Genomic DNA, 17,311 nt, shown 5'->3' with positions numbered 1-17,311 from the left:
TGTGGTCATAAGTCAAGGACTGCCGGTATAGTCCATGGCTACCCGAATCACTGTCCGAGTAGGTTTTGCATTGTGCCGATAGGACACTGTTAATTGATTGTTCCACTGGGGTTGATAGACTATAAATATGGCAATAAATACATCGGAATAAGCCAAGCAAAGAGGCGCAACATTCAGGTTTAAAGCTGTTGTTTCCAAAATTGCAAGAGACTTCCCAGCATGTATTTGCTAGAACAGAATAATAGAGTTGGAAGGGACGCTGAAGGTCTTCTAGTCCAACCCCCTGCTCACGTAGGAAACCCTCTACCATTTCAGACAAGTGGTTGTCCAATCTCATCTTAAAAACTTCCAGTGTTGGAGCATTCACAAAACTTCTGGTGGCCAGCTGTTCCACTGGTTGATTGTCCAAGAAGTTTCTCCTTAATTCCAAGTTGCTTCTCTCCTGGGTTAGTCTCCATCCGTTGCTTCTGTCCTGCCTTCAGGTGGTCTGGAGAACAGGTGTGTCTCTTGAGGGGCTCTGCGACAGCCCTTCAAATATTGGAAGACTGCTCTCATGTCACCCCATCGCCTGGACATCCAGTTATGCAGCCGCTGTGATACCCTCATAGAAGTTTTACTTATACTTACATAGCCTGCAAATCAGGGTGGATTTGATTTAAATCGAGTTGATTTAAATCACAATTTAAATCATGATTTAAATCACTAGTAAAAAGGCTTGATTTAAATCAACTCGATTTAAATCATGATTTTTAAAGAGCAACTGTCATCTCTGCTACTTCTTTGACCCACTGTTGACTCACCGATAGTCCCCGTGTTGCAGAATATACAGCCTCATGCTACATAACTAAGCTCCATTTCATGCTGAATAAGCTAAATTGTTTATGTATCTTAAATAGAAAACTATCTTACGATAGATTTTTATCCCAAAAGTTTTTTATTAAAATAAATTCAATAAAAATTTTAAAAAATCCAATTTAAATAAAAAAAAATCCAATTTAAATAAAAAAAATCATTGATTTTTATCCACCCTGCTGCAAATATATATTCACTTCTCTTCCGTCATGTTCTCATCATATTCCAAATAATAAAGGCATCAGCCCCTAGTCCTTCTTTTCGTTAAACACTACGTTGTGCCAAGAGAAATTCGCTGTTTGTGAGTGCGAAGAGGCACGTGGATAAAGTCAGCCCAGTTTATTTATTTGGACTTTCAAAGTGGCATTTCCAGCCCTTTTACTCAAGCAGATGTTCTGTTTTATGTGTCTGGCGAAGGCTGATTTGTCGGAGGGAACATGAATGAAAACGAAAGAGGAAGTCGGATTTGTCTTAACTGATATCTATCCTTCTCGTGTTTCTCTAGGCGGCTTAGCAATTCCAGTGAATTTTCCGTCTTCGCTCTTCCTCGCTGAGCAAGGCAAATATTGGCTTTTGTGCTGACAGTAACACAACTGATGGGATGGGGTTTTGTTTTTTTTTCAATGCAGCTGAGCCATTTCAGGTTTTTCTAATACGGGAATCGCTTTTAATACAGGGAGCAGTGCTGAGGTGCAGAAAAGAAAGATGAATTTTGAAGATGGGCTGGATGGATCCAGCTGGAAGCTATGGGAGAGAAAAGAAAAAAAAAACCCACCAGATTCTCCCAGTGGGTCTCTTGGGGAGGGGGGGGTCAAGGATGGGGCTGAATCCCCCTTTCTAAGCCCTTTCCTGGTGACATAACCCAGAGCAGAACTACCTTAAGGGCTCAGCAAAACAGCCCCACTCCAATCGTGGCCCTATTTTGAACAGGGAGCGCTTGACTATCATTGAGCTTAAAATTTCCCTTGCTAAAGGAGACATTTCTCAAGTGAGTCTGCCTCATTTTACGACCTTCCTTGCCACGGTTGTTAAGCGGACGGCCGCAATTGTTAAATTGAGGCTGTTAAACGAATCATGAGTCAGAAGGTCCCAAAAGGGGAATCATCTTCTCACCCCAAGACACTGCGACTGTCATAAAAGTGAGTCAGTTGCCAAGTGTCTGGATTCTGATCAACGTTGCTGGGATGCTGCAGCGGTCGTAAGTCTGAAAAATGGTCCTGGGTTCGCTTTTTTCAGCGCTGTTGTAACTTTGGTCACTAAATGAAGCGTTGTAAGTCGGGAATGGCTTCTACTTGGATGGGTGTGAGCTTTATGACTGTGTCACGTGCCAATTCCACACACACCTCCTCCTCCAAAAAATATTCTCGCCATTCTTAATTTGAAAGCTCCTGTCCTGGTTAACAGTGTCCGCCGTGAGATTGGGGTCAAAAAAGAAAATTTATAACGGAGGCAGAATAATCAGGTCAGGAGAAAAAAAATTTGTTCCTGCCCTGGTTAAAAAAAAAGAAAAGTAAAAGAAAGGATTGATCTGGATAACAACTTCCTTTTACTTCTGTTCTTCTCGCTTGTATCTTTGCAAAATAGTTAAGGAGGTCCTCGACTTAACGACCGTTCATTTAGGGACCGTTCAAAGTTACAACACTACTGAAAAAAGTAACTTCGGGCTGATGTTCAAACTTATGACCGTTGCAGCCTCCCCGGGGGTCACACGACCCAAATTCAGATGTTTGGCCGCTGAGTCATGTTTACGACGGTTTGTAGCATCCCTGGGGGGGTTCACGTGATCCGCTTTTGCGACCTTCTGAGCAGCAAAGTCAAGGGGGGAACCAGATTCACTTAACAACCGTGTGACTAATTTAACAACTGCAGTGATTCACTTAACAACCATGTGACTAATTTAACAACTGCTATGATTCACTTAGCAAACGTGGCCAGAAAATTCGTTAAATGGGGCAAAACTCACTTAGCGACACAAATTTTGGGGTCCCTTGTGGCCTTAAGTCAAGGACTATCCTGTATTTGGGTCCAAGAGGCGGCCATCGGACTAAAAAAAGGTATTAAAATAGTCGATCAGATTGAGGGGATATCATTTTATGTATGATGCTTTTTGCCAAGGAGAGATTTCGGCGGGGGAAATCCATCTTGTCAGACAGCGGTTGGTTTCCAATATCCATTTTCGCTCATGCTTAAAATACTTGATGGTTTTTTCCTCGTGAGTTTGCGTCCCGCTAATGAAATGTATTTCCATGCCCCAGCAGGCAAAACAGCAACCCTCGGCTGCAAACATGCCGAGACGCAGAATGAAATAAGTATGATCATAAATAAAATTAATACTTAAATGAGGCCGGGGACGTAATTGTTTTTAAATGGGCCATTTTGTAGCTTTCTTTTTTTTCCTTTTTTCTTTTTTACATTAATGCATGAAAGGCCTTGGACGGATGCTGTGTTCTGGACATTAAATAAAATGTGGTTTTCTTTCCCCTTCTATTAAATTTGCTTTACCTCCTCATTTGATGCACCACCCCTGCTACCTACCCAGTTACCGCTGAGTCTTCTGCAAAATAATACCCATATTTTCTTAATTTTAACTAGAATACAAGCACAGGGAGAGCTCTGTCAGTTCTTGGAACAAGAGCAGGCTTCTGCTTTTGGAGAAATGAAATGAATCTGGTTTTCTTGGAAATACTGCAGAGAATAAATGGCAGGGAAGGGTTTTCAAATTTGCAATTCAGAGAGTCCTTGATTTACAACCGTAATTCAGCCCAGAATTAAAATCAGAAATTGTGCTGGTTGTTAAGCGGCTTGTCCCACGACTGATCCAGTTTTAAGACCGTCGTTAAGCAAAGCCCTTGTCTACAACGGGTGATTTTTGCCAGAAAGCAGGAATAAACACCCACCTTGGCGTAAACGACTTGACCAATTGACCGCCGGCCACTGCAAACCTGTGTAAATGTGGACCAGTGACGAAGGGCGCAAAATGTGATCACGCAACTGCGAGGGATCGGCCGTCAGAATTTCTAAATCTGAGTCATATGTACCTATTTTGGGGCGGTCTTTTGCCATTTCAAATGGTCACTAATGGTGACTGGTCGTAAGTGAAGGACATTCTTACCGGTGTGTACAGTGGTGTACAGGTAATCCTTGGCTAACAACAGTTTATTTAATGGCTGTTTGAAGTTCCAACGGCATTGAAAAAAGTGACTTACGACCATTTTTCACACTTACGACCTTTGTAGCATCCCCATGGTCACGTGATCAAAATCTGAATGCTTGGCAACTGGCAGGTGTTTATGACGGTTGATTCGCTTTACGACCAGTGACCCACTTTACGGCCATTGTAAAACCGGTTGCGAAATCGAGTCTGGCCTCCTAACGCCTCGACTTATGACCCCAACGACTTACCATTGAAATTCCAGGCTCCTTTGCGGTCGTACGTCGACGACTATCTTCATATGTATATAAAACCCTTTTTCTATGCGATAGAGCAAAAAAAGAAAAAAAAAAGCCATTTGAGATGTATTAAACACAGGAAGTTCTCAGCTTACGACTACAATTGAGCCACGAATTCATGTTGCCAAGTGAGACATTTGTTAAATGAGTTTTGCCTCATTTTACGACCTTTCTTGCCACAGTTGTTAAGTGAGACATTGTAGCTGGTAAATTAGTAACCCGGTTGTTAAGTGAATTGGGCTTCCCCGTTGACTTTGCTTGTGAGAAGGTCACAAAAGGGGATCACAGGACCCCGGGACACTGCGACCGTCATACATGTGAGTCGGTTCTCAAGCATCTGAACAAGGGGTGGGTTTTACTTACCTTTACTACTGGTTCATAACGGGGCCACGCGTGCAAGCGCACTTCTGCACATGCGCCAAAGCTCCCTGATCACATCGAGGTCGGTGGGCGGAGCCTCCCGTCGGTTTTACTACCGGTTCTTGAGAACCGGTCTGAAATGGGGGCAGCCCACCACTGATCTGAATGTAAACCACGTGACCACGGGGATGCTCCGATGTTCGTAAGTGTGAAAAATGCTGATCGGTCACTTTTTTCGTCGATGTGGTAACTTCAAACGGTCATTAAGCGAACTGTTGTACGTCGAGGACTGCCTGTAGAGCAATGTTGTCGTGTTCCCCGATTTACAGTCGTGTTTTTGGTTTGATTCTAGGCGATGAAAGCCGGGAGATTAAAAAACAGATCACGGGGATGAGAAGGCTGCTGAACGACAGCGTGGGGCGGATTTATCAGCGAGCTGAAAAAGAAGGAGAAAAATTGAAGGAAGAAGAAGTCCAAGAGTTGGAGCTGGCTTGGACTCCGCGTCTGAACCCTCCCGCGGACGCCCCTGGACACCTCCAGCCATTGCCGAGCGGGGCCTGGAACGAATTGTCTGCCCAGACCGGACACTATTCAGTACAGTACGGTACCCGCTCCAAAACCTCCTTCCAGAACCAGGCCAGAACCGTGGGCGCGAACGGTACGATATAGATCTAAGTTTTCTACCTGTAAACCACCATTGATCCGAGTTTTCATTATGCCGAGTTCCTGGGTCACCAAGGAAGACGAAATCCTTGGTCTGGAGTTGGTAATATGAAAACTCCCAAGCTTTTTTTTTCCCCGTATGTGACATAGTCCTCAAATTATGACCAAAGATTGAGCCCAACCTTTCTGTTATTAAGGGAGGCGTTTGTTAAAGGGCCCATTTTACGACCTCGCTCACTACAGTTGTGAAGTGAAGTTGGTACCTGTACAGCTGACTTGTTGACTGGGAGTGGTGCAATGGCCTAGAGGTCGAGCTCTCGTTTCACAATCAGGAGGCTGTGAGTTCGATCCTAGGTAGAGGCAGATATTTCTCTCTCTGGGCACAATGAGAATATATCTACTGAACAAAACTCCACACTGGCAACAAGAAGGGCATCCGGCCATTAAAACACTCTGCGAGTTCCATTCAGTTGCCCAGACTCCACCCCGCGAGGGATTATGGGGTCATTAAATGAAGATGATGATGATGATGATAGCTGACTTGTTGACTGAAACAACCTATGAGGATCAAAGATAGAGGGAATATTATGAGATGCTCCAGGGGGTTGTATGAACCTCATCATGGTGCATTGAAAAGCTGGAGATGATGGCTCTGATGATGCAAGTGGTCCTTCTCTGAACATTAAAAAGTCTTTCTAACTCTGCAAAGTCGCAGCTGCCACTTTGAATTCCACAATCTCCATCCTGGCAGATGTCACTTAAAGGGCCAGGATGGAGTCCAGTTTATATTGGTTTCTCTTTATGACGAGAGAGAGGCCTTACTGTCCTTGCTTCTTGAATTAAATATCTAATTGCATGTATCAGTGCCTTTAAAAAAATTTAATATACAGGGGAACCTCAACGTACAACCCCATTGAGATCAATTTATGTTGCTAAACGAGACAGCTGTTGAGTTTTGCCCCATTTTACGACTTTTCTGGCCAGAATCGTTTAATGAATCAGTGCCATGAAGTTTGTAAAACGGTTGTTAAGTGAATCATTGAAGTTGTTAAATTAGTCAGACGGTTGTTAAGTGAATCTGGTTTTCCCGTTGACTTTGCTGGTCAGAAGGTCGCAAAAGGGGATCACGTGACCCAGGGAGGCTGCAACCGTCATAAACATGAGTTGCCAAGCATCTGAATTTTGATCACGTGGCCATGGGGAGGCTGCAACGGTCGTAAGTGTGAAAAATGGTCCTTTTTCCAGTGGCGTTGTAACTTTGGTCGCTAAACGAACCGTTGTAAGTCAAGGACTGCCTGCATTATTTTTATTGTCATTAATGGTAAACTAGATACCACAATAACGTGAAGTTGATGTAATGCAGTCTGCTCTAATCTTCCGAAGATTATTATTTTTTTAAAAAAAAAACAGAGTTCATAAATATGTATGATGTTAACAGAGCCCTGCTTTTGATTTAAAATATTAGCAGTTTTCTTTCCTTATTTTTTTTTTCTCCTATTTATTGTACATAAAGGAGATTTACATGAGTAATTTCTGCCGATGCTAATGGGAATGATAATGTAATTCTCCTGTGCCCCACTGGGAAAATGAACGTTTCATTTATGTATTTTTCCTCTGGGGGTGGGGGGGTTTGGAGCTTCACACCCTCATTAGGAATGCATTATATTTGCCGCAGAAAAAATGAAAAAAATTAATTTCAGCGTATTTGGCTTTGTGCAAAGGTGGCCACCGTCCTCATCAGAATATTAAGGAGCAGGAAGGATCAATACAGATAATTTTGGGTTACAATTCTAAGGGGGACCTTGAATTTCTATTGCTAAGTTAAGCAGTTCTTAAGTAAAACGTTGTGTAACTGCACCACTTAGCAACAGCCATCACAACTGTGGATCAGTAGGAACCGTGCAGTCGTTAAGTGAGGACCTCATAGCAAGAGCACTTAGACTTATACAAGTAGTCCTCCACGTACGACCACGATGGAGCCAGGAATGTCTGTTGCTAAGTGAGAAATGTATTAAGTGAGTTTTGTCCCTTGTTACGAATTCTCTCGCCACGTTTGTTAAATGGATCGCTGCAGTGGATAAGTTAGTAAGACCGCTGTTAAGCGGATCTTGTCTGATGGTCGCAAAAGGGGATCGCGTAACCCTGGGACGCCGCAACCATCATAAATATGAATCAATTGCCAAGCGTCTAATTTTGACATAACGGTCGTTAAGTGTGAAAAATGGTCCTAATTCCCTTTTCTCCGTGCCCTTGTAACTTCGAGTGGTTGCTAAACCAACCGTTGTAACTCGAGAACTGCCTGTATTGTTTATTTGTTTGTTTTATTAGATTTATATACCGCCCTACTCCCGAAGGACTCAGGGCGGTGAACAGGCACAAAATAAAATACATAAATACAAAATTTAAAAGCAGAAATAAAACCAGATTAAACAATTTAGCCCGAGACAAATTTAAAACATCCCAATAATTTAAAAACAGATTTAAAATTTTCAATTTAAAAGTATTATGTCATATTCTCAAAAGCCAGACAAGCGAGGGCTGCTCGCGTAAAGGAGGTGTGGCTGCGACTTCCGTTGTGCTCCCCACGAACTCCGCTCCACAACGCAAAGGCAGCCCGCTGCGTGCTTCCATGGGTCTCCTCTGCGTGTTTACACAATTTGGAGAGGAAGGCAATAAACCCAGGCCTGTCACAGAGTCACGCTGGAAATATTTAATTTCAGGGTTTGGGCTTCCCGGCTGCGAGTAGCGGCAGCTTTCCAGAAGCCCGTGGAGACGTTGCGTAGGGAAAGGAGGGCTAACGGTGTGAATTTCTTCCATTTTTTTCAGGAGAAATCCCAGCGGCCAATGCCGCTGCCTCCTCTTCTTCTTCCGGATCAAACTGTTGCACTTGCAATTGTCAGCCTGCTCTGCAGGCCATTCTTCAGGAGCTGAAGACCATGAGGAAGATCATGCAGATCCAAGCCGGTAGGACAATCGGTCGTTCAAACCAACACACAAACCGTGTGGGATATTTTCAGACCGTCTCTCTCTCTCTCTCTCTCTCAGTTTACGGGGTTAGCCTCAAAGAAAACGTCTATGGAGATTGTCCCAAAAGTGCCTTTTTTTTCCCCTCAAGAGGCAACTGGACTTTCTTGGTTTTTCTTTGAAGAGGTTTTCCTTCTCATCCGAGAAGCTTCTTCAGTTCTGAGTTGATTTGAACTGAACTGAAGAACTGAGGAAGCTTCTGGGATGAGAAGCAAAACCTCTTCAAGGAAAAACAAAGTCCAGCTGCCTTTTTTGGGGGAAAAAGCACCTCTTTGGGGCCTCAAAGAAAATGCTTATTAAAGAAAAGTAGGGGTGGGGATTTTTTTTTCTTTTTATTGAGCAAGTGTGTTTATCACTGGCAGTCCTCAATTTACGACCACAAATTCTGACCGTTCATCAGTTTTGCTTGCCTTTGGTTCCACAGAAGACATATTGTTTTCCTTAGATCACTTGGCAACTTGGAAGGTATGTTAAGTTGAACTCCCAGAATTCCCCAGCCAGGGGAATTCTGGGAGTTGAAGTCCACAGGTTGACGTCCACAGTTGCCAAGGTTGGACATCCTTATGGACTAGGTTCATCCCAAGCATCAAGCCACAAAGCAGCTTAGCACAATTTGACTTAGAGCAGGGGTGTCCGACTTTGGCAATTTTAGGAGCTGTGGACTTCAACTCCCAGAATTCCCCCAGCTGGGGAATTCTGGGAGTTGAAGTCCACCGATCTTAAAATCGGCAAGGTTGAAAAACATCGCTTTAGATGTTCTTTCGACATCTTTACTCGTGGAGATGCTTGCACAGATCGCTCCCTGTATATCCCCATCCTTGTTTCCTTCCGGGAATCTGTGGAACTCGTTGGGTGGAGGTGAGTTTTGAGGGGTTAATGACGGTGCAGAGACGGGAAGCAAAATTTGTCATCTGATAAACTAATTTTACAAGCTTCTAATCTCTTTTTTCTCAGCAGCTGCCCAGAACCGACAACAGCCTCCAGTTCCTCTGGCTACCTTGCAGAAATCCACAGTCTCAAGGAAGAGGAATAAAAAGAAAAAAGCGGCCCCAAAGACTGTTGAACCCCTTACTGTGAAACAGAAATCCGGCGCTGTGGAGAACGACAGAAAGTTACCTGCGAATTCGAACAGGTTGAGCATGGAAGGGGCCGATTCCTCCTTGAAAACGGATCCGCCGGTTTCAGGATTCGGCATCGTGCTCGAATCTTCCTCTTCAGATGTAAGTGGACAAGATGCGATCGATTGCAGGCAATCCTTGACTTACAACGGTCTGTTTAGCGACCGTTCAAAATTACAATGGCATGGAAAAAAGTGACTTAGGATCGTTTTTTTTTCACACTTACAACTGTAGGAGCCTCCCCCTGCTCACGTGATCAAAATTGGGGCGCTTGGCAATTGATTCATATTTATGACGGTCGCAGTGTCCCGGGCTCAGGTGATCCCTTTTTGCGACCTTCTGACGAGCAAATGACAAGGGGGAAGGCAGATTGCACTTGACATCTGTGTTACTAATTTAATAACTTCAGTGATTCACTTAGCAACGGTGGCAAGAAAGCTCGTGAAATGGGGTAAAACTCACTTGACGAATGTTTCACTTAGGAACTTTGGGCTCACTTGTGGTCGTAAGTCGAGGACTATCTGTATTGAAAATGTTCTATTGTTGATTAAAAATCATCATCATCTTCATTATCATCTTCACGACAATTCTGGCCCAGTGTCCTACATTTTCCTAGCAATTCTTAGAATAACGTTACTCCTAAGGGACATTTCATTAATCCATCAGACGGAACATCAAAGCTAATTTTATATATAAAGTTTATTGTCATTGTACGTATATACACAGTCTACCCATACAACGAAATTCACATAACACCCAGAGACCAAGCCCAACACACATAACAATCCCCAAACACACTCCCACCCACCACAAATTCCCTACCCCTAAAACACCCAAACATCCACACAACAGACCAAGTAATGCTGTCCAACAGCTCACGGATGGTGGCCCTTTGGTTCATTGCTGAGTGCAATTATAGCTCTGGGATAAAAACTATTCAGAAGACGTGTGGTCCGAGTTTTAATTGTTCTGTATCTTCTGCCAGAAGGCAACAGTCCAAAAAGATTGTAAGCAGGATGGGAAGAGTCTCTGAGAAGGTTATGCAACTCCCTCAAACAGCGAGATTGGGATGCACTGGGTGACTTTGGGCCAATCACCAGGAGACAGGGAGCTCTAGTTCCGCCTTAGGTGTGGGAGCCAGCTGGGTGACTTTGTAAGTGGAGAACTAGACATAGTTTTGCAAGGGGACTATGAGAGCTGGAAAAAGCGGCATTTGATAATTTTTTTCTCTTTGGAATCAGACGTTTGTCAAACAATGGTCTGTGAAGGCAAAAAAACCCGCTTCGGAGCTTTTGTTGGAGACGAGGTTGGCAAAGTTCACCGTGGAGGAAGAAGCCGAACGTTCATTTCTTCAATGGACTTTTTTTTTTTCATTTCGAGAAGACAGTTTCCAATTTCCTAAGTGTGCCCAGATCACGGAACCTAATTAAATTCGGTATCAGTGATCATAAAAGAAAGGAATTGTGTAGAGGATACAGTGCCTTTCTATGGAGAGGTGTAAACTAATAATGCAAAAGAAGGAGCAGTCTGATAATTCACTTACACGGAGGCCAGCTATGCCTGGTAATCAGATTAGTATCTCATACCCCTAAGATCCGCATCACGGTCCATAGTAAAGGACTTGATGCATTTTTTTTTATTTTTTATTTTTTTTTGGTGCTGCTGGTCCTGTAATTAAAATTAAAATGTCTGGAAGGAGGAGGGGATCGGAAACTTCTCCTTTAGTTATACGACTTAGTCTGAATTTTGTTTTAATTTTGGTCTTTGGTTTGATCAGAATTTCGAACAAGCAGGCTCCATTTTTTGAAGCACATTGATGCAAAATTGAAGTCTGGTTGAAATCTTGGTTCTCTTGTGATTTTTTGGATTTTTTAAAAATAAATTTTAATCGGGTATTTATTAAAGCACGGTGTTAAAAATATAATTTGGGCTACAAATGGACATTTCTCAATGAAGATGTCAGAAGTGCTGTGATGTTTGTTTTGGTTTAATCTCAAGAATTCAGCCTTATGGGAATTTGAGTCCAGCATCCGATGGACAATTCTCCTTCTAAATATATGTTCTGTTTGTTTCAATGAAAGGCAAATAATATGTCAAACTGGCAAAGAAAATATCTGCTAATCAATTACAACATTTTATAAATGCTTACGGTTAATTCTAATTGGTGGTTTACTCATTTTAGCCCAACGAAGTTGAACAAATATTAGTGTTAATTATGTACACAATTGCCTTGATTATTTTCTGTTATCAAACTCTGTTTAACTGTAAAGCCATACTTGGAGAATGGACGTGAGAAGCTCAATTGGGTACTGATTGCTTGCAATTGAGGGATAACTCCCCGCTAAAGGAATCCGGCATAAATCAGCATTTTATTTTATGTGACTGGAATACAAACGGATTCATTTAGGAAACATACACCAAGAAAATTGCAGATCACTTTAATTGGCTCTCTAATTGAAGCCTGATCTTCCTGTGCAGAACCTTGATGATGAAACTTATTTCAATCTTTTTCTAAAATAAGATTTTTGACAGATTGATAGTCCTGCTTTTTTCAGGATAATTGTTGTGGCGATGTGATCGTCTGCTGGTTAGAAACTCTGTTATAGAAGATAATGGGTGCTCGTTATAGAATATTATCCAATTTTATTCTGAATTCTGACACTGCCTTGGAATTCACCAATTACGCTGCTGTTTTTATCCTAGTTTTGGTCTGCCAGGTTGGAGGCCGAAGTGACTAGCCTAATCTCAGATCAAATCTGCAAAATTTACAACTGACGTTTGCCTCGGAGTTAATTGGCTGATTATTAATAGACAGAGAAAGGGACGGTTAACAATCCAGGGCTTTGTGTGAGTCTCTCTCCAGTTAAGTGTGTGTGGTTGTGTCTCATGGGCAAATGGTACTTTTTCTGGAAAGTTGTGACTTCCAAACTTGCCCGTTGTTTGTTTACTGGATAACTGTGTTGTCAACTGAGAAATTCACTTCCAGCCATCACGAATCCCAGCATCTACAGTAAGTAGGGTTTGCAGTAACTTAAGGTCAACTAGTCCTGGTACAGGAAACCCTTGACTTACAATCACAATTGAGCCCAAAATTTCCATTGCTAGGCGAGATATTTCTTAAGCTTTGCCCCATTCTACGATCTTTCTTGCCACCGTTGTTAAACGAATCACTGCAATTGTTAAGTAAGTCATATGGTTGTGAAGCGAATCTGGCTACCCCCTGGACTTTGCTTGTCAGAAGGGTTGCAAAAGGGGATCACGTGACCCCGGACACTGCGACCGTCATAAATATGAGTCAGTTGCCAAGCGTCTGGATTTTGATCACGTGACCATTGGGAGGCTGCAATGGTCGTAAGTGTGAAAAATGGACATAGGTCACTTTTTTCAGTGCCGTTGTAATTTCGAATGGTCGCTAAATGAATGGATGTAAATTGAGGATTATCTGTAAACATATAAGCATGCCGATAATCATCTGCTTGAATGATAAGATATAAGATCGTATCGATCCTTGATTGATGTTACAGTATAGTTAGGCCATGTGTAACGGACAGAAATTGTGATTTTAATATACATTTTGTCTGTTATTTATTATTTTATTCTAGAATTTTTAACTGGATATCCCTTGACTGTTTTTATTTGTTCTGGTTTCTGGTCTTTCACTGTAAGAAACTTGATTTGGTATAAGATATATGATAACCTTTATTGTCACTTTTTTTTTTATGAACACACTGGCACATGCTAAAAAAATTAAACTGATACTCGCTCTCAAAAGAAAATAAATATACAAGCACACACACACACATTCTATCTATCTATCTATCTATCTATCTATCTATCTATCTATCTATCTATCCATCCATCCATCCATCCATCCATCCATCCACACACACACAATTAACCACAGTCCATTTTGAATACGTAGCAAAAAAAAAAAAAGAGTCTTGAGAGTTAACAAGATTTTCCCTGGTTCTTAACATTTATTAACGACAATAATCTGTTGACCTGATAGGGAATGTATTATTTCCCACTCACATTTTAAATGGAGGGTGAACACTGTCAATCCAATGAATGAAAACTCTTCTGGCGCCACTTTAATATATTTGTGTCGGTGCGTAATTCCGCCTGTATTTGTGCCAACTTGTTTTGCCCGCAGAATGATGACGTTGGTAATCCTACCTTGTTATTCCCTTTCTTCTGATAGCCAGAAGTACAGCTCGCTGAAGGTTTTGACGTTTTTATGCCTAAATCACAACTGGACTCTATCTTAGCAAATTACACTCGCTCAGGAAGTCTCCTCTTTCGAAAACTGGTGTGTGCGTTTTTTGACGACAAGACGTTGGCCAACTCTCTGCCGAATGGCAAAAGGAAAAGGGGGCTCAATGACAGCCGGAAAGGATTAGACCAAAATATTGTGGGTGCAATAAAAGGTATTTATATTTCCCTACTTTTATATACCCTTCCTTTTCAAAAGTCTTCTAAACACGGGGCGGTTTTGGGTCTGGGGACAAGACACAGGTAGTCCTGTCAGCACAATTGAGCCCCATATTTTATAGCTAAGCGAGACAGCTGTTATGTGAGCTTTGCTCCATTTTATGACTTTTCTTGCCACCGTTGTTAAGCGCATCGCTGTGGTCATTAAGTTAGTAGCATGGTTGTTAAATGGATCTGGTTTCCCCATGGACTTGGCTGGTCAGAGGGTCTCCAAAGGGGATCATGTGATCCCTGGGGCGCTTCGACCATCATAAATACAAGCCTATTGCCATCATTTACAATCATGTATTTAGTGATCGTTCAAAGTTACGACGTCATGAAAAAAAAAGTGATTTAGGGCTATTTTTCAGACTTATGGCCATTGCAGCGTCCCCGTGGTCACGTGATCAAAATTCGGACACTTGGCAAATGGCATGGACTTATGACCAGGATCACCTGGTCATCTTTCTAACAAGCTAAAGGCAGTGAGGAAGCCAGATTCACTTAACAACCAAGCTATTAATTTAACAACTGTGGTGATTCACTTAACAACTGCAGCAAGGAAGGTCATAAACCATGGCAAAACTCACCTCACGAGCGTCTCGCTTAGCAGTGGAAACTTTGAGCTCAACTGTGGTCCTAAGTCAAAGACTACATACACACACACACACACACCATATATATCTCAAATATGTATCTGAATCAGTTTTCAGTCCCTTCCAGCTGCCAATCTCCCTCAAGTGGCACCAGTAGGCACCGTTCTGAGAAGAAGACTCCTTTTATTGACTTTGACGGTGCCACCCAAGCGATGGGGCCTGAGGAAGCCTTCTTGGCTTCAGCAGGGACTCCCCTAGACAGGAGTAGGAAACGATGCCGTGGTGGGACTCCGCTCTGCCTGGCTCCATTCACCCAAGTTGACTTCAGAAAGCTTTTTCTTCAAGAGACTGTAGGCCCATTTATTTCTTCTGCTGGCTCCATCGGCCTTCGATCTCATTAAGAATCAGAAGGTCTTGTTCTCCACTTGGCATTATGAGAGGCCTTCCAGAAGATCTGGCCCCAAACTTTGCACTGCTCTTTCCCGCGAGCCCAGAGGGAGCAGGTTGTGTCCCATAAATCAGTTAGAGGGGCGGTGTAAAGACTTTTTTGGCGATATAGTTCTTTTCATTTCCAGTTTCCCTGTGGTGCATCTGGAGAGGAGCCTTGTTTTACTATTGGAGAGCTCATCAGCAAAGAGGATGCTAATAAGGCCATTAAAAGCATTGTGGTTGAGTGGAGTTTTTGACGTCAAACCTGGCCTGCCTTCCAAACTGATTTTTCCCCCCACATATTTTTATCCTCTGCTGTTTCTGTTAACCCTTCTTGTCTCTGTTCCTTGCCTCAAATACATCCTTAAGTCAGATCTCACCTTCAGAGGTCTGGTCTGGTCTAAAACTTATTTTCTAAGATGTCCTTAAAGTTCCCTCCAGATACAATTGTGAAATAATAGGGTTGCATATCTTTCCACACCTCCTCCTTCCAAAAATGGGGGGGGGACCTCAAACCTGGCTAAATCCACATGCGTGATGTGACTCCTGCCCAAACAACCTGAGTTGTGGTCCTCAAAGATCAAAAACAGGCTCATTCCTGCTCAGTCCAGTTCTTCTTAAACAACTATGTTAGATAGTTTGCTGTAGCTCATGTTTTCCTCTGTTTCTGAAATGCTCCTTAATTAAGGAAATGTATTGGCCTCTGACTTCCTAAAATGTTGAAACATACCCGTAAGCCAAAGAAAGGAATTGTTGGTTGGTGACATCATTCATCATTCTCTCTTTTTTTTTCTTTATTTTCTGATGTCTTTTCCAAGTGGATCCTTGGTGCTCTCTGAGCTTGGAGGTTTTCTTGCAGACATTTCATGACCCAACTAGGGAACATCATCCATACTAGAAGGGAGGGGGGGTTTGCAAAGTGGAAGAGAAGGAGAGGAGGACTGTGGGGTCCTTGACTTAGTGGCTTTCATGCAGATGTTTCATGACCCAGCTAGGTAACCTCATTAGCGAACCCCATTCCTTCTAGCACGGATGAAGTTACCTATTTGGGTCATAAAACGTCTGCAAGAAAATCACCAGGGGTGGAGGATTCATTCTCCGAGCTTGTGGGTTACTTTCTGAATGTTTTGTTACCAGGCTTGATAACATCTTCATGGGAATTTAGGGAATGTCAACTTATAAGGACTTCGTGTGGTCAGTGGGTCTTGTGATGGGGAGGTCACATCAGGTGGGAGGGGTCACATCAGGTGAGGATCAGGTGTGGGTCGCATTTTTTGCTGTAAGCCGCCCAGAGTCCCTTGGGAGTTGGGCGGTATAGAAATGCGATAAATTAAATTAAATTAAATTAAATTAAATTAAATTAAATTAAAGTGAGGGTCTCATTTGAAGTGAGGGTCTCACTTGCTGCAACCCACACCTGACCCATCACAAGACCCTCACCTGATGTGACCTCCCCATCACAAGACCTTCACTTCTGACCCACACCTGACCCATGATAAGACCCATGACAAGACTCTCACTTGACACAGCCAAACCTGACCCATCACAAGAGCTACTGACCACACGAAGCCCTTATAAGCAAAACAACATCAACACTGACCTCCTCTCAACTCCCCTGAAGACATTACGTAGCCTGGTAATGAAACGTTTGGAAACCAACCCACAAGCTCGGAGGTCGAACCTCCATCCACATTCTACCCCCCGAGCTACAGAAATTCACCCCCAACGCAAAACCCCCCAAGTGGTCAGAGAGCACCAAGGACCCCACAGTTCAACCCGGAGCTGCCGAGGGCCAAAGCCCACACCTCTTAAAAGTTTCTCTTCTTCTCCAAGTGAAAGTTCAAAACTTCTCCTGCCTCTGATGACTTCCTCTTCCTCCAGAGCTTCTTCTCAATTTACATGTCTGTAAAAACAGGATGTGAGAAGCGGTGGGGGGAGAGCAGAGTCGGAGGGCATCGCCTTAGAAGAGATGTTTTGTCTCTGTTTGCTGGGAATCATTGGAAGCAGTCCTTTGTATTTATATTTTATATTTTAGGAAATTTATGTTCGCACATGGCGACTCAAGGCGGCTTACAAGAATATAAAAACCTCGTATATAAAACAATAAAACTAATAACTGATTGATTTACAACAGTTCATTTAGTGACCGTTCGAAGTTACAATGGCACTGAAAAAAGGGACTGGTCATTTTATTTCATACTTATGACCATTGCAGCATCTCCATGGCCATGTGGTTTATATTCGGATGCTGAATAACTGACTCACATTTATAACGCTCGCAGTGTTCACACGATCCCCCTTTTGCGACCTTCTGATCAGCAAAGTCCACGGGGAAGCCAGATTCGCTTT

The 17,311-nt window shown here is 42.8% G+C and overlaps 1 protein-coding gene across 4 annotated transcripts in view; it reads left to right on the top strand.

Annotated features, from left to right (window-relative positions):
- Positions 1-17,311, top strand: part of BEND7 (BEN domain containing 7) — a 40,708-nt gene that overhangs the window by 15,624 nt on the left and 7,773 nt on the right. For 2 of the 4 annotated variants that reach the window (XM_034424835.3, XM_034424837.3), the window contains exons 3-6: positions 5,015-5,320; positions 8,152-8,289; positions 9,304-9,569; positions 13,669-13,894. In XM_034424835.3, coding sequence (XP_034280726.2) covers positions 5,015-5,320; positions 8,152-8,289; positions 9,304-9,569; positions 13,669-13,894 — 936 coding nt within the window. The remainder of the gene's footprint in view (positions 1-5,014; positions 5,321-8,151; positions 8,290-9,303; positions 9,570-13,668; positions 13,895-17,311) is intronic. The other 2 variants (XM_087874354.1, XM_034424836.3) reach the window with 1 other exon arrangement.

Source organism: Pantherophis guttatus, chromosome 7, assembly GCF_059756535.1.
Source record: "Pantherophis guttatus breed Tessera chromosome 7, ASM5975653v1, whole genome shotgun sequence".
NCBI lineage: Eukaryota > Metazoa > Chordata > Lepidosauria > Squamata > Colubridae > Pantherophis > Pantherophis guttatus.
This window is presented reverse-complemented; position numbering and strand designations above follow the sequence as displayed.